Consider the following 23,689-nt stretch of genomic DNA (forward strand, 5'->3'; position numbering starts at 1 on the left):
ATTTGTTCAATAAAAGAAAGTTGGAAATGACTGCCTTTCATTTGTTTTAATCTCAACAAGCAGTTTGTTGTGTTTTAGCAGAACACTGAAAGCATATTCAAAAGAAAGATATTCAACAACAGTATCGCATATTTTCCTCATATAGTGCAGCACTGAAATAGTTGCAGACGAATTATATATCGACATTTTAAACAAACCGATTGTCATCTTCAATCAAAGCTGTTGTCTGGCGTGTTCGTTTGAAGTCTCAACTAACCATGGTGTGTGATGAAAAGGGACCGAATGAATATGGTTTAAACGACAATGAGAATTCAAAGAAGAAATTAACGTATTTGTGAGTGGACGTAAAGGTTATTTCATGCATGTTTGATGCTGATAAATCACTGCCCGGTGCAAAAGCACACACACAAATAAACCAGAACTTCTCCTGAAAAAAGCGAATACAACCCCATTACTTATACAGACTCTACTGCAATAGATTGGAGTGGACTCCATACTCAGACTGTGCTGCTCTGACCCATCTCCCCCCTCGTCTTATTTACATGGCATGTCTGGTCGCATCACCACAGTTTACACTGAGCTCCATGCCAGCCCCAGGGCCTCTGTGAGCTGACTCGAAAGCAACAAAAAAAAAAAAGATCAATTTTCCTGACAGTGGAAGACAACAGCGCAGGGTTGAAGTGTTGTAGACTCTGCGGCCCTCAGTTTGTTGATGTTGGCCCGGGCAACGCTGACTTCAGGCGTCGTCAGTGGGCTAGGATCGAGAGTTTGGCTCCCAGACCAAACAGTTCTGAGGAGAGCTGGCAGCTTGAGTCGTTTTGATTTTTGAGATGGCGAGAAAAAGAAAGACAGAACAGGGCTGACACAGAACAGAAGGTCTCAGTGGGACTGTTAAGGGAGGGGAAAGCATTACTCACCTTTTCACGGACATGCAGCAGAAGCCCTGTTTTCAGGGGGACCAGGATTATGTGGGGATGTTGTATGACTGGAAATAGTGCTTAACAGTTATCGCTCACTTTTCTGAACGGCTGTTCTCACTCCCAACATCGCAAAGCACTGACTCTTGGTCAGTGTCTCTCAGCGCCGGATACCCACGCAAAAATCACCCTTTGGCGTCTGTATGGAACGCACCGGGCAGAGCTGTAAGATGACATACTATTAAAGGTGCAGTAGGTGAAACTATCAATCACTGCTCATGCACACGCATTCATTCTCCCTTGTGGGGGGAGGGACTTAGGAGACCGTTTTGGGCTTTAGCAGAAAGGGGGGAGGGACTAAGAAGTTGTTGATGTTTTTTGGCCTTCACAATCCTACCTACAGCACCTTTAAGAGAGACAATGGAAGAGAGTAGTGTGAAAGAACAAAATTCCGTGTGAGGAGACGTTCACCCAGGCGAACGGGGTTCATGTCCGGTTCTTGTCCCGCGTGTCACTGAAACGTACACTTTGTAACCTAAACCCAACTGTCCCGTTCTTGTGCCGCATGTCCGTTAAAAGGTACGTCCTGACCCAGAGCGCCAAAAAGTGACGCCAAGAGTCCCGACCAAGCGCGTCTAAATATGACGCTGAAGCAGACTTTTTGCGTCAATAACAAACGCCAGAGGCCCATTGACATTTCATTAAAAGCTGATCTAAAGAGATTTAACCCTGAAACCAAGCCAACCAGCTACAAGATGAATCGTGACCGTAACACATTTGATTCGCGCAACAACAAAAAAACAGAAACAATCATTAACTTCAGTGGTAGCAGCTCGCCAGCTGTTCACGAGTTCGGTTAACATTTCCATGGAAACGGCGATCTTCATCATTCAGAGACGTCGCTGTTTTTTAGGCTTAGCCATTATCCCTTTGTTCTTGCATTATTTACATAATGCTTAAATGAAAAATGTAACTTCCGTCTAAACAGGATTAAAAATGACAGATTTCCACACTGTGACTGCATAATTGTCTTGCTCTCGGTCCCTTACCTTGCTGTGAGAGGAGTCTTGTGCGGTGGCGTTGAACATGCCGTAGGTCTCTAAAGACGGCAGGCTGGGCTGTGGCTGGGACAGACCCAGTAAGTGCTCTAACTCCAGTGTAGAGCTCTGGGCGGGACACTGGGGGACCTGAGTCTGCTGCAACGTGTGCTGGTGTTTCTGGTGACCCTGGAGCTGGCAGGGCCGAGCGCCGGCCACCATACTTTGGTCGTGACAGACGTCTGGCGTGGACACGCCATTTGTGTCGAAGACGCTGTAACCTGTGTGGCCGACGTCCACGTTTGCTGGAAATGCCGTGTGTCTGTTTGGGATGTAAGAGCCGTTCGTTTGCAGTCCTGGCGGATTCTGGAAGCCGGGCGGCAAAGCGCTCTGGCTGCTCCCCTGACCCTGGGACTGGAGGAGGAGCGAGTGCTGGTCCTGCTGAAGCTGCCACTGTTGACTCGACTCCGGGAGCGAGTTCAGTTCGCCGTTCAACTGCGAGGCTTTGAGTACAGCGTGTGGGTGATGGTGGCTCTCGGTCGCTACCACCCAGTGACCGTTAGGAATGCCATTTAATATCTTGGCGTCCACTGTTCCGGGCTGAATCTGCCCCGGTTGAGCTTTCACGTGTTGCTGCATCTGTTGCGACAACTGGATGATGGGATGAGCTGCAGGGACGGCAGGTGTGAGGCACGCCTGTGGCTGCTGGGAGACACTTTGGGCCGAGTCTGGTCCGAATCCACCTCCGTCTCCTTGTTCCTCCCCTCCTGTCCCACTTTCCAGTGAGTCGTGGATGTAGGAAAGGATTTCGTTGTTGGTGAGAAGGTCACTGAGTGTTGGGATGTGGCCGGGGCCCAGCTCCACCTGGATCATCCTCTCGTCCAGCAGCAGGAGCTCCAGGTCTTCGGCGTTTAGGCACAGGTTCTCCAGGGCGCTAAAGAGCTCGCTGTTGGAGCACGTTTCCTCTTCGTCCAGGGACAAAGAGTCCAAAGTGGCCAGCAGTGGGTCATGACTGGATGTTTTGCCGTTGCATCTCCCCGTCGCCGCATTAGATGCAATGTGCCAGCCATCGCCACTCAACAAGCCACCAAAACCATCACCGTCAGCTTGCTGCTCACTGAAAAGGCTGCTGTGGTAAGACACCTTGGGCTCCGTGTCCGGCTGGCAGACGTACACAGACTCGTCCTGGCTCATCAGTGCTCCCAGCAGGGACTTTGGGTCCAGGTCGTCTGAAGAGCTCTTGTCCACCTTGCCTTTCTTGGACTTGCTGCCTTTGGCTTTGCCTTGGCCGCGGACGGAATCGGGGAAGCCGTGCAGTGGGTAACCGGTCTGGTAGAGCATTGCCTCTCCGGTGGCGAAGGTGAAGGGAAGGTGCATCGATCGCTTCCTCAGGTGTTCCCCTCCTTCCTCATCCCTGTGAAAATATGAACAGAGAAGAATTCAACAGATTATAGTTAAAACCATAGAGTGTGAATATAGTGGAAGTGGAAGTAGCACCTGGGACATCACTCATTGGTTTGTGCACAGCCGTTTTGAAGCCTCGAGATGGGAGATAGGGGCGTCGCTGTCTTGATTTTTTACAACCTGATGTGCCATTTTTTTTACGAGAGGGTGGGGCTGGGTAGTGTTGCCAGTGTTGTTGATGGTTGCAATGTCGCTGCGCTAAGCTAAACACTAAAGAGGGGGAAGTTGCTGATTTGTAACCCTTCTGAAGCGAGTGATCCAGCAGAGATTTCCTGGCGGGCAGGCACGGACCTCCGGTTACTGCCGCCATTCATCTGTATGTCTTCTCTGCGTTGATGTTGGAGTTTGTTCTTTTAAGTTGTTGTTTTTCCTTTCTTTGTCTTTCCAATTGACTCAATATCATTGTAAATGAGGGCCGCCCCTCAATGATCTCCCCCAGTACAAAAAAAGGTTGAATGAATGAATGTACGGCACTACAGAAAATCAGCCAACTTTCTCTTAAGTCACCAGCTAACGCTAGGGATGGCTAGCTAGCTTGCTTGGCCAAACGCTGAACAAGACATTATTAAGCAACCAAAATGTTGCCAGTTGACTTTGGGGACGTTGAATACATACGGTGAAAGGGTTCAAGTTTAAGACGAAAACACAGTTGGTCTAGTTTAATGTCCACAACGTTTGCATGGTTAGCATTGCTAAGCCTCTGTCCCGATTGACAGGTCTTAAAGTATTCACGGCTTTATCGTCTTTTTTAATAAATGGAACGTAGGAAAGCTTTTTTGCACACCTCTTTTGTCGGGCAGGTGCGTAGGATATGATCAAAAGTAGCAGATCAGAATTTTGAGTAAAGTCCCGCAAACTGACCATTACGCAAGCAATAATTTATTTAGAAAAATACAAATACTATACAAATACAGAAACATTGTATTTTTCTAAATAAATTATTGCTTGCGTAATGGTCAGTGTGCGGGACTTTCTCTAAAAATGAGTGGAACCGTAATTTACTAAATGAACAACATGCTGTATTGAAGAAGACTTGAAACTAGCGATTGAGACCATAAACTCATTATGAAAATGTTTACACAATAAATCAAGTGAGAAGTAGACTAATTTTCTCATATACTTCTATAGCAACACTTCTTTTTGGAGCCCCCTGCTGGAAAATAGAGAGAATGCAGCTTTAAGGCACTCCAGCATTGGCGTCACTTTTCAGACCAGGAAGTTCCGTCCAATATTTTAACGGTCTGGGGTTACCACTCAAATATCAAGCCAAGGCTTTGGAATGAATTTCACACAAAAAAAAAAAATTATATTTTGCTTGGATCGCTGCAAGGAAGTGCATTACAATTCATTGGAAATCTGATCAGGCCCCTACAGCAATATATTGGTTAAAGAAGTCTCTAGCTACTGTACATCCCATTGGATAAAATATATTACAACATAAGATGTAAGAGTCAGGACATTTTAATATGCATAGAGATTTTATGGCAAGTAGGGCATATATCCTTTTTTGTGTGTGTGTTTGCTTTGAGCATCACTGCGCCATAGGGTGGAGGCTGGGTGGGCAAAGAAAGCTGTGTATAACTAAAATGAACTTTCATCTTGGATTTCTTGTGAAATGCAATAAAAAATATATAATAAAAACAATTGTCGTCCACTTACACCAAGGGCCTCTGGGTGGCGATGATGTAGTCTGGCTTGCCGCTCTTGTAGACGAGCCTGGCGTTGGCCTGGACCCACTTCCACCGGTTTTCCTTAGTGAGCAGCCTGAAGACGGTGAGGCCGCTCTCGCCCGTCTTCATCACTGGAATCACATCAGACGAGACATCAGAGGCTCTGTGTCACTGCTGTTTACGCTCTGTACACCCCGCGGTTTGCACACACTCTCACTCTACATTTGCTCAGCCGGGCGTGCTGCTGTGGCGCAGGCTCCATGCTGATGTTCACTTTTGGCTACATGCACATGTTACAAGTCCTGTTTGCACACACTTAAAAGCATCCCAACGCACCGTCACATCCTTCTACCTCCAGTCCCTCATCTCCACGGCTCAGTGTTGTGTCTGTCGGTGTGTGTAATTGCGGTGCCGCTCATGTTTCTGCGCCATCTCGTGTCTAAACAAACTTCACGGTGAAGCACAGAACAGTGGAACCCCGCCATGACTCCTCTTGTCCGTGTAGATTATCATAGTTGAACACTTGGGGGAACAGTTATTATGGGACTATCATTTATGTTTGTAAAATTAAACATCAATGGTTGACATTTTAAAACTACCGTGTCAACTGCAAGTGCCTTCATCATTTAAGGTGTTAATTGTAAAAAGAAATGTCATTAAAGTCACTAAGACAAACCTGTCTCACTGAGCTTTAAGAACAGGATTCTTCAAGTCAAATTTTAAGACATTTTTAAAACCACCTAGGATGAAATGTAATGCCAACTTCACGGCCACATAATGGTAAATCAGTGTGGATTTTAAGCCCCAGAAAAGAAGTATTTACCATGTAACGTTACCTGAATTTAATAAATACAATTTTGTGAAGTGTGTTTGTAGTCTTATAACATTATAGCATAATATAAACAATATTTGGCACATTTAGACCTCTTATGCTATGAAACTAAATATACAAAATCAAGTACATTGAAACGTTACCCACATAAAATATTTAGTTTTGACGTTACGGCATTTATTTGATCCTACGAAAGGAGAAGAAATAATTTACCTTTGTAAATGAAAGTTCATAATTTAAAAGGCCTTATTTTTAGTATTTTAAATGTAAAGGTCCCATGCCTGCCTATGGTCCCCCAGTGGCTAGAAATGGTGATAGGTGTATACCGAGCCCTGGGTATCCTGCTCTGCCTTTGAGAAAATGAAAGCTCAGATGGGCCGATCTGGAATCTTCTCCTTATGAGGTCATAAGGAGCAAGATTACCTCCCCTTTCTCTGCTTTGCCCGCCCAGAGAATTTGGCCCACCAATGAGAGAGAGACATCATGGCTTGCAAACAAGGTTGTTCAAGGCCACACCCCTACCCTCCACCTTGCCCCCCCTCTCTCCTCCTCAATAGCATTTAAAGCTACAGACACAGAAATGGCACATCCTAAGGAAAGCTCATTGTGGGACTGGCTCTAGTGGCTGGAATTCTGCACCAAGGCTGAATTTCGGGAAAGACACTTCAGATACAGTATTAGGGGACCACTAAGGTCTATATAAAAGAGACTTCAGATACAGTATTAGGGGACCACTAAGGCCTATATAAAAGAGACTTCAGATACAGTATTAGGGGACCACTAAGGTCTATATAAAAGAGACTTCAGATACAGTATTAGGGGACCACTAAGGTCTATATAAAAGAGACTTCAGATACAGTATTAGGGGACCACTAAGGTCTATATAAAAGAGACTTCAGATACAGTATTAGGGGACCACTAAGGTCTATATAAAAGAGACTTCAGATACAGTATTAGGGGACCACTAAGGTCTATATAAAAGAGACTTCAGATACAGTATTAGGGGACCACTAAGGTCTATATAAAAGAGACTTCAGATACAGTATTAGGGGACCACTAAGGTCTATATAAAAGAGACTTCAGATACAGTATTAGGGGACCACTAAATACAACTCTAAGGTAATTTTAATTGAGTATTTTCATTTTCTCCTACTTGCCTATTGTACATTTTACTTCTCTATTTTTATAGCTTCAGTAACTTTGCATATTCATATTAATTATACAAAATATTATGAATAATCTATGATGTATTAAAGTGGATAAAGAGGAGACTTTATTGATCCGGTGATGAAATTCACAAGCTAGCTGCCATGTCAAACTTCCGCAGTCATTTTGGTGAAAGTAACTCAAAAGTAACGCAAAAGTAGTGTAAAGCATTACAATTCAGAGACAGTAATATTGTAATATAACTAATTACTCTCAAATGACAGTGACTACTAATCTATAATGTATTACATTTTGGAAGTAACGTGCCCAACACTGAGCATTGTGATGTCTGTGCCAGTCGTCCCTCCCAATATATCTTTAAAACAGCATCATGTGGACCCTGTTGTGCTGCATTAAAACCTGTCTCTCCCATCTGTGCGTGCATTAGAGCATGTATGTATCTCTGTCTTGTACGTTTCCAAATGCATATGCATTTATTTCCGTTTCTGTATGCATGACTACATGCATACAGTATGTGGCTTTGTGAGAGAGCGTGTCTGGTGGCAGCGCGTCGAGGGCGCCATGGTTACAACTAACCGGGTCATCCGGTACACAAGATAAGTAGGACACTTGACTCTAGAGTGGAGGTTTCATCCATCATCAACAGATCCACGTTTGTTTGTTTGTTGCATGTGTTACAAACAGACAGGGGTCAATACTCATTAATGTATACTGAGCCTAGACGGGGGGAAACCGGTTTAAAAAAAGGCAAATCTATTTAACACCCTTCTGTGGGAAGCCCAACAAGTTCCGTGTTTGCCTAAAATAGACTTTTCAGTGTTTAGATGTTTGATGAGTCAACCTTCTTCACAGCATGCTTTTTGGGCGCAGCCAGCACTGATTAAAAAGTCCAAGTTGGATCTTATAGTTTTGATAAGGAAAGATAAGTACGAGTTACAACCAGGCCCCCCCCAGGAACTGCGCCGGGCTTTGAACCTCGAACTCTGTTTGAATTAAAGATTCAAATGTGACGTGAACCGTACAGGCCGTGACTTACTTCGGACGTGATTTTCGGCGCAGTGCAGCATGTCGGCGGCGTGAATGAACTGGTAACCCGAGCCTCGAACTCTCAGCTCCGCCTCGGTGTAGCCCAGAACAATTTTACCCCTGAAAATCCAGAAAAAAAAACACACACACACAAGATACACACAAGAATTACACGCTTAATACTGTAATTGGGATTTGAGTTGAAAGCCTTCATTTAGTCCTGTGTTACAACCAGGACTTTAACATGAACTTTTTTGATCAACACTTCAACATTGCTAGTAGATTTTCAAAGTCACCAGCCAATCAGTTTTTTTTTTGTTTTCCTAACTAACTTTATTTATTTCAGCTCCTCTGGTTTGTTTCTTGCTGTTCCGTTTGTCTTCTCCGTTTCAGCGTAGCTCGTAATCGATACAGCACACGCTAGGCACGTAGCCAGCGGTTGTACGACACGTGACGAAATAGTGTTCATGGGAACAACACGGACATGTTGCATCGTTTCTGCAGCCGGCCGATTCAAACGGACGCTTCGCTTCATTCATCACCGGCCAAACTGGCTAGGAACTTTACATTGTTACCCCCCAAAGTTAATTTAAACCCGCATTTGGCAGGTTGGCGGGTCTCTATTTAAGCCCAGGTTACAAACCATTAAAGTGCTCATATTATGCTCATTTTCAGGTTCATAATTCTATTTAGAGGTTGTACCAGAATAGGTTTACATGGTTTAACTTTGTACTGCACATTGCTGCAGCTCCTCTTTTCACCCTGTGTGTTGAGCACTCTGTTTTAGCTACAGAGTGAGACATCGCACTTCTGTTCCATCTTTGTTGGGAGTCGCACATGCTCAGTAGCTAGGTAAGGACTACTGGCCAGTTAGAAGTAGAGTATGAGGGCTGGCCCTGACAGTAACTAGGTAAGAACTACTAGCCAGTCAGAAGCAGAGTATGAGAGCGTGCCCTGACAGTAACTAGGTAAGGACTACTAGCCAGTCAGAAGTATGAGGGCGTGCCACGCTAGCAGCTAGGTGAGCATTATAACGTGTGTTCCAAAGTGACCACGTTTGTCTCTGAAGTAAAGGCTGGACTACAATAGAGCTGTTTGGAGCAGTTTGTGAACAGTGTTTTCTGTTGGAGATGGTAAGTCCCTTTGGGGGGGACTTTTTCACTTTTCACACCTATAACATGCACAAAAAAAATATATAACACAATAAAGGAAAGGGAAAAAGCCAAGCAGGATAATATGAGCACTTTAACAAAATGACTAAACATTTTGAATAAAAACTTAAAGTCATTAGTGGGAGGATTTTGGAGAGTACATACTTTGCGTCGCAGGCCATGGGCGTGAAGTCGAGCTTGTGTTTGGTCCTGAAGATCATGTTCCTGGTCCTGATTTCCAGGATGGCCGGAGGCTGGAGGGGCGTGGCGATGGCGAACAGGGCGAGTTGCGGCAGGGCACTCCCCTCGCTGTCGCGCTGTTGACGGCTCTGGCCGTGGAGGAACTTGAGTCGACCCTGGATGTTCAGCGCCTTAGAGGAATCACAATTAAGATTTCCCTCTGAGACTATTGTTTCTCTTCTCCCTGGCAACATCAGTCTTATTTATCCTGCTGGGTAATGTAGGGAGCCAAATCTTAAGTTTTTTTTTCTTTTTCCGTGACATGGAGCCGGGTTTCTATGATTGGTAAATTTCTTTTTTAGCGCAGTTACTGCAAGTGTTTACATTGTCAGATGTAGCTACACGCTAAGTTGGGGAAAGCTGTAACTTTAACCTTGGCTGCCAATGTTATTCATTTCCTGCCAATTTCGGGTCACATTACTGCTGAAACATGTCTGGTTGTCTAGTATTTAGTTCAAAAGCCTTTATCTGCAATTTTTTAATTAAAGAGACAGTGTCTCAGACAGAGGGTGAATACAGGAGCAGCAGCCGTGGGCAGTGTGAAAGAAAGCATGTTAACATGTTCTAGTAAAAACACAAAATACAAGTATGAACCTGAAAATGCTATATAATTAGGTGCAGTAAGCGATGCTGCGCAAATATTGTTGATATTTGACCTCAACTGCCAAACAAATAACTCCCCAGAAGCTCTGCCATTTACACCGGGGGGTGGGGGTTCAGCACACACAGAAAATACAAGGGATTTGGGGGGGAACCCCATTATAAAGTTTAGGCGCAGCACCCAAGCCGTTTTGGGCAGCACCTAAGCCAAATGAGTGTCACTAAATTACTTTTCTCAGATCTAATGATTTTAGTTGGACTACTTTAGCAAGTTTTGTCTTTAAGATTTTTTTTGTTTTTAAAAAGGTGCACTATGAGTTCCTGCATGGTTTCAGCGCAATTTCATTTTTGTCTCAAATGGTAGGCATCTCTCCTTGATCCGCTAGCTGCCTGTCCCCTGAACACACCGTGAAAAAGCCCGGTCTCGGGAGACAACACAGGGGTTGTAAACGACAAATAAACACTAGGGGCACAGGCTGTGCACCAAAACACAACAAACCACGTTCCAACCAATCACCGACAAGATGGCTGGGGGAGGGGGTTAGTGACTGGGAGGTTTCACCTGGTATCGTTTTCCCATCATTCTCATCTAAATGTGTCCGGTGGTAAAAAAAAATCTGTGAAACCTACACGGAGACGGTTTCCTTACAAAGACAGACCTCTAAAAGAAAAACCTAAAAAGTCTTTTATGCTGTCTGCTGTCCTCCTTTTCACCCTGCGGCATTTCGTGTGAGGACCCCCCGCCTCCTCTGTTAGCTCTGGTTAATTGACCTTGGTGGGCTTAAGGGCCTGCAGCCGTGATGTCAGGAATCTAGCCCTGAATAGCAGGAGGGATTACACAAAAAGCAAAGCCATAGCGACCGGTAGACAGAAGCAGAGACCTGGCTTAATGCTCACGCAAAAGCACTGGGAGGGAGGGCCAAGAGACGCAGGTTCAAAACCCCCTTTCACCAAACCAAACTTCGTGAGTTTCCTAACTTAAGCTTTTAAGACAAAAAAACAAATAAAAGTAACTTTCATTTACTGACAAAGATCCGAGTCCCTGGCCATGAAAACAGGAAATAATTTGACTGGAATAGAACCGCAATGATCAATCGATCAATTGATTAGTTGTCAACTATTAAATAAATCCCCAACTATTTTTGAAAATAATCGTTAGTTGCAGCCACAGACTGGAAATTAAAAAATCTGATGCTTTAATACAACTCTGATTGTTTCTTCATATATAACAGAGACACTGTGGCAAAATAGGGGATTGTTCAAAATTTTTTGTGACTTCAAAGATTTTGGAAAAGTGTCAAAAAAGACATGGGGAAAATGCGGGGCAGGGTACCTAGGATTGAGGCCGTTGGACAGAGACATGTCTTAGAGGGTGACAGCAAATGTGCCACTCTTATCTGTTTTGGGTATTTAAGCGTATCATAACTTTACTAGTGGAGCCATCAGGGCCTTAAATTAACTTTTTTTTCCAGTTACCAGCCAATCCGATTTTCCACTAGCCAAATTTCTACTAATTTCAAACAAATTTGAATAACTTTACTACTTCATTTCATCGATACCGCACGCTAGGCACATAGCTGACGATTGTACGATGGCTCACCACACATAGTGTTCATGGGAAATGTAGGATTTGTACAACAAGCAGCATTGTCGGATAACGATTGCGTTTCCAAGCCAAAGACACACAAAACTGCCCAATTTCTTGGCAATAAACAGTCTGATTTGGCGTATCGTTTCTGCAGCCGGACGACACAAACAGACGCAGAATTATTTACTTTATTCATCACCGGCCAAATTGGCTAATAACTTTACAATTTTTACCCACATCTGACAGATTGGTGGGTGTTAATTTAAAGCCCTGGGTACCATTGTTCTGTGTATATACATACTGATATATGTACACACACACACACACACACACACACACACACACACACACACACACACACACACACACACATAAAGAGAATTACAACGCAGATCAGAAATACATATTGGGAATACTTGATTCTGATTGCCTAACGGGTGCAAGAGCATTAACAGGGGACTCAGGAAGATGTCACTCCATCAGTCTAACCACACCCACACAGTCCTGGGAAGAGGTCCAATCAGCCGCATTAAGTGAAAACACCTGTGTGGGTGTTCGGGGCCTTTAAATTGCAGCATTGAAAAGGTGCAGAACGATGGGTATATGGTGCCTGAAGTGCCATGCTCACAGAGGACCCTGCCCCAGTTTTCCCGGCAGGTTTAAGGGTGTTTTTTAGCTGACACTGAACCACAGAGTGTTGTTCTCCCTCTGTGGCTAATTGTCGTGGTGAAAGAAGAAGCAGTGACTGGTCTGGAGCTACCAACCCTGACTAAGCAAGTTTCCCCTCTGCTCTGGGAGGATTAAAGCCCTTTTCCCCACGACCCCGAGGCTCTCTTAAGGCGGATTACGGGAGTAAACGGTGGCTTCTGATCCCTGAGGGACTCTGAGGTAGCACGCCATACTGCTAGCAGCACCAATAGGCATAAAAAAACACCACAAGCCTCAAACATGGATTCATTTTTATCTAGGGCTAGGTACCGAATACAATACTTTTTAGGCACGGATGGAATTGCCTCCTTAGTATCGAGTATCGAAAAATGTCTCATCATTCCATACAAAATTTCAATACCTAAAGAGTAAATTTCATCGCCGTCAGAGAGCCAATAAGCATGCTTCTACCAATATCTAATAATGTTTGTGATTGGCTGTCGTTACAGTCGTAGAGACACGCAGATCGGCATCCTTCCTCAAGAAAAGGTTACGTTTTTCAATAAAACAAAAGCAATTTCCACCATACATGTTGTGTCTCTTTGTGGGAGTTTGTCTCTATGTGGGATATGTAGGATATCTCTTTTTTTAACATCATTTTGTACCATCGTTATCTCCATATCTGTGTCTTAAACATTGGAAAAGCTAGAGCAGATAATAAATACATATCAAACAGCTTAAAGACAAAACTTAAAAGGTGCCCTGCCATACAAAACCGTTTTTACTTGCATTTTTATAAATATGTTAGGTCCATATGTGTTTGTGTTATGTTGTGAATGTGAAAATGAACGGCTACCTCCTCTGTCAGCTCTAGCCACTGAACAGAAATAAGCAGAGAAATCAGGCCATTTACAAAAGCTGGTCAGTCTGACATCATGTTGCCTGAGCTCATTACTATTGATTAGCTCGCCAAGTTGGGCTGGGTAAAGGATTCTGACAACCAGGCTCTCATTGGCTAGCTGTTAGCCAATCAGATTCAAACAGCTTAGCTTGTTGAATATTAATGAGAACTGGCAGAAATCGAGTCTTCCTGCAGGCTTTCTATACCACGCTAGAATGGCTTGAAACAAGGTAACCAAGGCATTTTTTCCATAAAAAATGTTAAAAAGTCCATGGTAGAACTTCAGACATTACCACAAAGTCATGGAATACGTGTGGCAGGGCACCTTTAAAGCTAAAGAAGTCCAACTACAATCATTAGATCAGAGATTAGTCTTTTAGTTACATTCAATCGGTTTTAGGTGCTGCCAAAAACGGCTTGGGTGCTGCACTTAAACCTTATAATGGTGGGGAACAACCTGCCCTCAACAAACTGCCTTCCATTGGGTTGTGACTGTATTGTCACAACAAATGCTTGCTCTTTGGGGGAATTGTTGGGTTTCTGTAAATTACGGTGTGTGGTCGAGACCAACTCCATCTGTGTCCTGAGACGACGTCTGTTGGGATTTTGACACATTTAACTGTAATGTCAGTCTAACCAGGAAGCCGGAGGAGTTGTCCAACAAGCAGCGGAAGCGGCAGACGAAGCCTCTCTCCAGGAAGGAGGAGTTTTCCGGGGGAAGCTGGTCGGGGTTGTAGCTCACCAGGCAGGAAGACGTCGAAACCGACTCACCATCTGGGGACATCAAATAATAACACTAATGCAGTTTATGTCTTTATTATACTCGCCATAGTCTGGATCGATGGAGGTACATTTCCAGGCCCCCCTCGCCTTCCACTCGCTGCGTGTTGACGTTGTCTAAAGCCCAAGACACACCAAGCCGATAATCGGCCGTTGGACAGTCTGGCGAGGTCAGTGACTGAAGTCTGTTCGGTGTGTCCCGTGCCGTTGTCCGTCTGAGGGGCTGTCGGCCTTAATTTTGGCCGACCTGACATGTTCATTTCACCCGGAAATGGCGAGCGGAATGAGCGTGACTAGAGTCTCTCAAAATAGTCCGTTGATCAGGAAACAACAACAGACTTCGAGCGAGCTACAAGCTGCAAATGGCAAGTTTTGAAGAAAATGTGGATGGTGCAACAAAGGCAGGCCTGCTTGGTTCTTTAAGGGATAGGATTGTAAAGATTTACAAAGAATATGTTTAGGCCCTTTCTCTCTAACTGGGACGTTTTGGGAGTGATTACTGTGGAGGAAATACATTACATGTCATTTAGCTGACACTTTTATCCAAAGCGACTTACAATCGCTACATATGTCAAAGGGCGCATGCCTCTGGAGCAACTATGGGTTAAGTGTCTTGCTCAGGAACACATTGGTTGATGTATCACAGTGGGATTTGAACACGGGTCTTCCACACCCAAGGCATGTGTTAGTTCCACTGCGCCATCATCACCCAAACAGAGATACACTAGTACGATAATTTAAATAGCGCATGTTACTGTATCATGTCAACAGTTAACTTAACATTTAAAAGGCAGGGTTGGTAACCATTTCCAAAATACACTTTTTTATATATTTTTTGAAATGGTCTCTCTGGAGCAGCAATAATTAACTTATGGCCTCAAGAAAAGGAGCAAATAAGCACGAGGACAATTGTGACTGGTTAAAAGAAATGCATCCCCTTTTTTTTTCCTATCCCAAAATATATCTGTGGTGTAGCCAGCTTTTACTCCACAGTGCTGTGGATAGAGCTCGCAATGCGAGACTAGCTAGCTAGCAAACCTAGCTAACCAGTTAGCATGGCAATACTCTATATATCAACGACATTCCACTTCTAGGATTGTTCAGATGCCGCCGGAAATTCTGTCCCCTTCCTCTTTCTTTGTGTTGGCGTTCTAACCTCCGGCTGATTTGTGAGGACTATGGTTAACTGCTCCTCAGATCTCTGCAGGGTAAATCCAGACAGCTAGCTAGACCATCTGTCCAATCTGAGTTTTCTGTTGCTCGACTAAAACTACTTTTGAACGTACACGTTCCACCAAAACGAGTTCCTTCCCGAGGCTATTTTGCAGAGGCACTGCGGCTCATGACGACTGGGATTGGTTTAAAGAAATGCCAATAAACCAGAGCACACTTTCCTCCCATCCAGGAATGCTGTGTGGACTAGCCAGACCTTCCTCCGTGGCGCTGTGGAGGAAGGTCTGGCGATGGCAAACTAGCATGGCAATGAAGGGCACTTTTTAAGTGTATTCAGACCTTCCTATACAGACACAGCATAAAATGAATTGAATTATCTCCAGTTTACAGACCTGTTGATGGGTCCGCGGGGGGGTTGAGGGCCCAGTGCAGGTTGCTCCTGAACTCCTGCTGGTCTTCAGTGTGGATCAGCTCAAACACACTCTGGTGCATCACGTCGGTCTGACAGGAAGACGTCAAATACAGCATGATGAATCAAGATGAAGTTACACAGAAAATGATAAAGGAACATTTCCCTAGGCCTGTTACAATTATTACATAATTGTCCTTTGTTTTTCCCCGTAATCGCAGTTTCTTTGTTTAACCGCAATTATTTGCTAACATTAGCAGCGCTTCCCACACAGACTAATTTGTGGCGGTGCCCCACAGAATCGCCACATATTCTTTATTCTTTTATTTATTTATTATTTTTTTAACGCTATTTAACACTGTGCAGGGCTCGACATTAAGGCTTGTCCGCTTGTCGGGACAAGTGGATTTTTTGTAGGAAAAGTGGAAGAGAAATTTACTTGCCCCACTGGACAAGTTAAAACTCAAACAAAATACCATGTTACTTAACGTTATGTGCCACTCATTTTGTCTGTTACAGAATTGAAACAAATACATATTTTACCCCACAATCCCGGGCAGCGGGTCGGCGGGCCGCTAACGTTAGACCCAGCCCGCTGTTCAGCGCATTCTCTGTAAGCGAAGTAGCATGAAAGCATGGCGAGCTAGCCGGTGTTAGTTAGCTAACGTTAGCATTCTAACTCTGCTTTAACGTTACGCCGTCCCCACATCGTTCACAGAAAACGAGCCGAATAAAGCTGTCACTCGTGGCGATAGAAGTGTGCTTTGTGCGGATGAAGCATGAAGTTAATTTGACTCTTGACGCCTCGCTGCTCCGCTACTCGCTGTAAAACCTCAGCTCTGCGACTTGCAGGATTAAATATCAGGTAATAATCAACTGTAAAATAGCTACACCTTTTAAAGGATCCCTTGGTAACTTTCTGCCGGGTAGCAAGTGAAATTGTAGAAAGAAAAAAAAAACACGTTATGTCTACAAAATTATTTTAGATATAGTATAAGTTCAAGTCAATATTCAATATATTCAATATTGAATTAGTATCTCAATATATTGATTCAGTATCTCAGAATATAAACAAAGAATATCAAAGTAATGAGAAACTATAAAATATTGACTTAATCTCAATATATTGGCTTAGTATCGTAATATATTGACTTAGTAACTCAACATTGGTTCAGTATCTCAATATATTGACTTAGTAACTCAGAATATTGACTAAGAATCTCAAAGCAATGAGAACATTTAAAATATTGACTTACAATCTCAATATATTGACTCAATATATTGACATAGTAACTTAGAATATTGACTAGGAATCTGAAAGTAATGAGAAACTTTAAAATATTCACTTAGAATCTCAATATATTAACTTCTGCACACCAGCGTGCAAAGTATAACTTTGTATTATGAGTCTGGAGATCCTTTTTTCTTGTTGAAGGGGAAATCTATTCTTGGGACATGTTTGTTTCTACTGTTTAAACTGAATTTTATTAATGTTGATAGAGTTTGGATGCTTTCAACGGTTTGTTCAAATTCTGCATTAGCAAAACACAATTTTTTTTATAAAATGATAAATCTTTACCCGGACAAGTGACTTTTGTGCATGGACAAGTGAAATGTAAATGTACTTGTCCGAAGGACAAGTGCCTCAAAAAGTTAATGTCAAGCCCTGCTGTGGGAAACACTGATTAGCTATGGTCTTAAGGCATATGACTGGTAATTGTTGTTGTTGTTTAGATATGCCAAATTTTAATTATATAAGTGATTATTGGTGAGAGTATCTATTTGCTATTTGCTAGCTATTGGTCGGTGGCTCAGTGGTTAGCACTTCTGCCTCACAGCAAGAAGGTTCTGGGTTCAAACCCAGGTCATCTCGGGCTTTTCTGTGTGGAGTTTGCATGTTTTCCCTGTGCTTGCGTGGGTTTCCTCCGGGTGCTCCGGTTTCTTCCCACCATAAAGACATGCATGCAACTAGGACTACAGTTGAAAATTAGCCAACTGGCTAACACTGGCGCATTTACAGAAATGTTGATTAATGTGCATTGTCCTAATATAAATAAATAAATAAATCTTCTTTTATTATTATTTCAATTGTTAGTTGTTGGCACTTGACCTTAAACACGTTCATTGCAACAAAAATGACAATGGGGGGGGGGTTTACAGTTAGCAAATATGTTTTATGATAATAAAGAGGCGTTGTTTTCTTCATAGGCTGTGTATTTGTGTGATTACTTTATCTGGGTCACATGACAGTGATATACAGTATAACAAAAAGACATATCCTGGGATTCGTTCAAAACTTTAATTTGTTTAAAAAAGTAAGAAATAAATAAGTATTTTTAAAATTTGACTGAAAGAGACAATTCACTTGTGAACTTACGTTACGTGAGACAATTAATTGTACAGCAACATTTGGAATTGTTACAGCTCTACATTTTACCTTGTTTTTCAAAGTACAAGTTTAAGACTGACTATGAGACTACACGAGTTGAGGCAGATGTCACTGTTACCCCGAGGGGGTTGGATTCCGTTTGCCTTGAAGTGGAGCCAAAAGAAATCAAGAGTCGCTGAACATTTGATTCAAATAGTTGAACCGGAGCCAAAGGCCCCTGTGACCCTGATATCTGCGGTCCAGACCCAGCATGACCTGGCTGAGGACCAGAGTGGAGCCACCCTCCCAGTGCGGGAAGGGAACAAACTCAGGTCACCAAAGAGGAATTTTGACAGGTAGAAGTGTTACGTGAAATACCTGGGGGCGACTTTGGGCTGTCCGCAGCCTGGCTATCGGCTCATGAAGCAATGGTTGTGCTAAACTATTTTAAAGATTTACCATCCAAAAAAAAAAAGGAAATGTTATCAGTTTCTTTGTCAGGGACAATACATATACAGTGGCTTGCATACATTTACACACCCATGCTAAAGTTGACTAAAAAGAGGAATAAAAATCCATCTTTTGGAAATTGATCTTAATGCCTTAATTAAAATTTTTAAGGACACCAATTTTCTTTGTGAATGAATAATGTATTGTAACTAAATAAATGTTCTTCCTTAAAATACAGGGGGCATAAGTACACTCCTATGTTAAATTCCCATAGAGGCAGGCAGATTTTTATTTTTAAAGGCCAGTTATTTCATGGATCCAGGATACTGTGCATCCTGATAAAGTTCCCTTGGCCTGTGGAATTAAAATAGCCCCACATCATCACATACCCTTCACCATACCTAGAGACTGGCAGAAAGTACCCCATGCCAATGTGTGTAAACTTACGCAAGCCACTGTAGGCATTGTTACATCTAAAGTGCAACCGATGCAATGTATGTGGGATTCCAGCCGTAAGCTAATTTGCAGTCCTTGTCCCTGGTTAGGCTTTTAGAAATGACACACGTGGTAAAACACTATAAAATAGACATACAAACTAACCATTGAAGCAGACAAACACACACAGTCACAGACGCATAAAAACAGCAAAGCAAACATGGAGCAGCAGCCACGTCCACTACACACATAAAGACCAACGATACAGCGGACTGAGGCAGCCACATTGATGGATAAAAGCTGACAATTAGCGCAAACAGTCACATAAATACATCCAAATCACCAGTGAAACAAACACAGACAGGCAGACTTAAAAAATGGTGAAATTTTGACCCAGAAAAACACAAAGTTGCATGGTCGACGGGAAGACCACACAAGGGTTAAGACATTTTCCTAAAATAACAACTAAGAATAAACAAAATAGGAGCGTAAATTATAATGTGTTGTATCAAACCTGGGATTTATTGTTCGCAAATGTGCCTCTGTTTAAGCCGTAGTTTTACCATAGCATTAAAAGCTTTAATAACAATAAATGTAAAAAAACATACAGTAGCTCTTGGTGTCATTCTTGGTAGAGTAGCAACAGTCCCAAAGTGTCTCCATTTGTAGATTGTTTGCCTAACTGTAGACCGGTGAATTTTTACAGTCTTTGAAATAACTTTGTAACTCTCGCCAGCTTTATGTAAATCAACTATAATATTCTCGATCGTAGATCCCATGAAAGCTTGTTTTTGGTGAGGCGTGGCCCAATATTCTGTTGATTGTATTTATTGACTTACTCTAGATTTGCTTTTCTGTTTGCTTTTGTCTTTTTGCTTGCTTTATTATATATATTTGTGTGTGTGTGTGTGTGTGTTATATGTTTCCCTTTTCGATGGTTTTGATGCATTGCTTGTTTCATTATTGTTGAGTAATTATATCACCTTTGTTTAAGTTTTTTCCAAATTTGTATAAGCCTTTTAGACTTCATTCCTCTCTTGCACTGAAAATGCTTTCTTTATTTTATTGTCCTTATCTCCTTATTATGTTCCTTTGCGAAAATAAATAGTTGGTTGTTTTTGTATGCCATGATTTTGAGCGTTCCCTGTTCTAAGCAGTGAAGAAATTACTGCAAAAAAATCATCTGGGTCTTTCCTTTTTTTTGGTTGGGTGTTCTTTCTGTACTTGCTCCTCATCTGGGTCTTGTTTTATACGTGTTCCAACAGCCACTGACACCCGTTTTTTTGTTGTTGTTTCCAAACACCTCCACGCGAGCAGAGACGGCAGCTTCACCACGGATTTGGGTTTGCGTAGTAAATGCACGGTGACACGCCTCAGGTGGAAGGGGAAATGAGGGGTGAGAGGTGATGTTTACACCTGTGTGTGTGTGTGTGTGTGTGTGTGTGAAAGAGGGACAGATGTGTGTTTTAGATGATGTGCCTGTGTGTACGTAAGTGTGTGTGTGTGTGTGTCAGATAGACAGACTTTAGATAATTTGATAATCACATTCACCGAAATGGGATTAGACTCAAGGCAGCGGCTGGATTAAAGCTCTCGCTCCATATGTGCATATGTTTCGATGCTCGGGGCACTCGGTGCTCTCGGGGCCCATCAGGAGCCTCGTTGTGCTTTTTAACTCCACTGCTCTGCCTCTGCAGCCTGAAAAAATCCTCATAATTCACAACATATTCAGCCTGCTGCGGCTGGTAGACTATATTATGTCTCTATAATGCACCCAGCTAAGAGAAAAGACTATCAAACATGTAAGAAATGATAAGAAGGTCTTCATGTTATTCGCATAATAACCAAAGTGAGGAGAATGGGGCTACTGTTATACAAGTGAACACTATTTGTACATGTATATATGTGTATTGTTTAAAGGTCCCATGGCATGAAAATTTCACTTTATGAGTTTTTTATAACATTAACGTGAGTTCCCCCAGCCTGCCTATGTTCCCCCAGTGGCTAGAAATGGTGATAGGTGTAAACCGAGCCCTGGGTATCCTGCTCTGCCTTTGAGAAAATGAAAGCTCAGATGGGCCGATCTGGAATCTGGGTCAATCAAGGCTACCTCCCTTTCTCTGATTTGCCCGCCCAGAGAATTTGGCCCGCCCATTAGAAAGACAAGCAAAGTGACAGTTGGTCAAGGCCAACAACTTTGAGCTAGCGAGCTACATGCTGAAAATGTCACGTTGTAAAGAAAATTTTAATTGTGCAACAAGGCAGGCCTGCTTGGTTCTTTCGGGGAATAATTGTGAAGATTTACAAAGAATATGTTTACGACGTTTCCTCTCTAACTGCGACGTTTTGGGACCGATTAAGCTATTTCAGTGAGTCAGCATGTACAATACCAGGGCCTCTCATAAGTGGACAATTAATGGTTTCGAATACACCTGTGCTTTTCCTACTATGACATGTCAACATGTCTGCCGTGAAAAGGGTCTACTCAAACAACCCAGAGCATTTTTTTTGTCCTATCCCAGAATGCATCTGTGCTGTAGCCAGACCTTGCTCCACAGCGCTGTGGAGCTTTATACAGTAGGCCTGGCATTGTGAGACTAAACATAAAACGACCCAGACGTTTTACACGTAAGTGAAGGAAATGTGCCTATGAAGGTGTTGACTTCAGTTGAGAACGCACAAAGAAATGTGTGAATATGAGCATCACATAAGTCTCGGAGTAGATACTCTACCCATAATTCCTTGTGTTTCCTCTTGATTTCCAACAGAAATGTTTTCAGGAGTCTCGTGCTGTTTCAGGGGTGGGTGTTATCATTCTCACCCGGATGAAACAAGGCAAACTAAAGGAGGACACACTGCCTAATCCAAAGAGTCGAGAAGAATAAGAATAGGCCGCTGGGTTGAGATAAGCGACCTGTTTTACGGGAAGGTTTTTACCTGATGGAAGCCGAGGTAATCCTGGATGGTGTGAGAGCAGAAGAAGACGATTCCCTCCGCTGTCACGACCAGGACGAAGCCATTCAGGGCCTGCACAGAGAAGATGTGTTTGTATGATAGTCATAATGATTGAAAGTGTATAATTTTTTTTCCCAGTGACTAATGTGAACAAAAATCTTTTGAAATTGGTCCTGTATTGAGCGAGAACACTGTAACACGCATCCGCTGAACAAGCTGCAAAACAAAAAGTGTCTGACAAGATTATGGAAAGGATCCATACAGAGATAGACCTTTTTGTTTAACATGAAACAAAAAGGTCTATCTCTGTATGGATCCTTTCCATAATCTTGGAAAAATCGAAATCACGAAATCGCCATTGCCAAACTCACCAGACTCCATGTAAATAATCAGGACTTTTAGCGTTTATAGAGCCAGCATATCTCCACATGCAAATGGTTGAATTAAGGGTTTATTTCAACCAAACCAGAGTGGTGATTGTTGGAACAGTGGGAAGATGAATCAAGACAGCTTTTGATAGTTTTATTTTGTTTCTGTCAACTTTGAATGAAGTGTGTTTTACGATGATAAAATTATGTTTATTTACATGGAGTCCGGTGGGATTGGCGATTGCGTTTTCAGGGCTTTTCATGTTCAACAAAAAGGATCTTACTCTTTATCAAAAAGGTCTATCTCTGTATGTATTCTAATCATAATGTTGTCAGACACTTAGAATAATAATCTGAGCCTGACAGCGGCAAAACAAGCACTTAATGGACGGATAGATAGTCAATAGTCATTTAGAAACAAAAACATGGGAAAATAGAGTTCAGCTTGAAGAATACATATTAAAAAAATATCCTTTGCTACAATTGAGGGGTTTCACCTGATGGCAGCGCTAAAGAAAAGGTCAAGAGGAACAAAAATGTCGCCCTCTTGTAAGCATGAACATCCACAGCTGATATCATTTCAATCTGTAGCCTGTAGTCACAGACCGGACTACATTAATTTTCTCTCTTTTTGGACACCAGTGACTGAGGATTAGGGTATAAAATGCTAACGTGTGACCATTGTTAACAAGCCAAACATATCAATAGGGCCGGGTACCAAATTCGATACTTTTTAGGCACCGACTGAATTGCCTCTAAAGTACTGAGTACTGAATAATGCCTCATCATTCCATATACAATTTCAAACCCTAAGGAGTAAATCTCATCAGCGAGCCAATAAGCATGCAGCATGCTTCTACCGAGGTGTAATAATGCTGCTGATTGGCTGTCTAGACACGCAGAAAAATGTAATATGTAATGTTGTAAATATGTAATGTTGTAAATTATTTTATATTATTTTATAAAATTGGTATCGGAAAAAAATATTGTTTAAGAACCGGTATCCGAGTCACGGATACCGGTCGACATTTTTTGATACCCAGCCCGACATATAAACATATTTACTGCAGATGCACTAAAGGTAGTTTTACCTGCTGAAACCCAAATGTCAGCTAACGACAAAAACATTTCACTAGGCATTAGGGTTGTTCCTACGCAACCGGTAGGAATCGGAACGGATTAGAACACAAATTTCGGTTCCTCATTTCGGTTCCACTTAATGTTTCGACTGAAATATTTTCCCTCTGTCGCCCCGAAACGGACGTAAAAATATCACCGGTACCGGTATGAGATTCTGACAGTATAACCTTCAGCTAAAATATCACAGTTTGACTGTATTGCGGCATTGCAATTACAGCTTTAAAATGTATTATTTTGAAATGTCTGGGTAAAAAACAACAACTTCTTTTTTTCTCCATTGACCACCATGTATTTTATTTATTAAACACACTGCACACTGGCAGGGAGATGGATTTCTAAACTGCACTTTCTCTCCTTGACGACTCGTAAA

The 23,689-nt window shown here is 42.6% G+C and overlaps 1 protein-coding gene across 2 annotated transcripts in view; it reads right to left on the minus strand.

Moving 5' to 3' along the window:
• Nucleotides 1-23,689, minus strand: part of ahr1b (aryl hydrocarbon receptor 1b) — a 42,220-nt gene that overhangs the window by 3,715 nt on the left and 14,816 nt on the right. The window contains exons 4-11 of one of the 2 annotated variants that reach the window (XM_028571457.1): nt 21,794-21,883; nt 15,587-15,695; nt 13,879-14,015; nt 9,430-9,635; nt 8,124-8,233; nt 5,078-5,219; nt 2,276-3,368; nt 1,967-2,242 (exon numbers count right to left, since the gene is read on the minus strand). In XM_028571457.1, the coding sequence (XP_028427258.1) occupies nt 1,967-2,242; nt 2,276-3,368; nt 5,078-5,219; nt 8,124-8,233; nt 9,430-9,635; nt 13,879-14,015; nt 15,587-15,695; nt 21,794-21,883 (2,163 nt within the window). Of the gene's footprint in view, nt 1-1,966; nt 3,369-5,077; nt 5,220-8,123; nt 8,234-9,429; nt 9,636-13,878; nt 14,016-15,586; nt 15,696-21,793; nt 21,884-23,689 lie in introns of both variants that reach the window. The other variant, XM_028571456.1, reaches the window with a different exon arrangement.

The sequence above is a fragment of the Perca flavescens genome, chromosome 24 (genome assembly GCF_004354835.1).
Source record: "Perca flavescens isolate YP-PL-M2 chromosome 24, PFLA_1.0, whole genome shotgun sequence".
NCBI classification, from domain to species: Eukaryota; Metazoa; Chordata; class Actinopteri; order Perciformes; family Percidae; genus Perca; species Perca flavescens.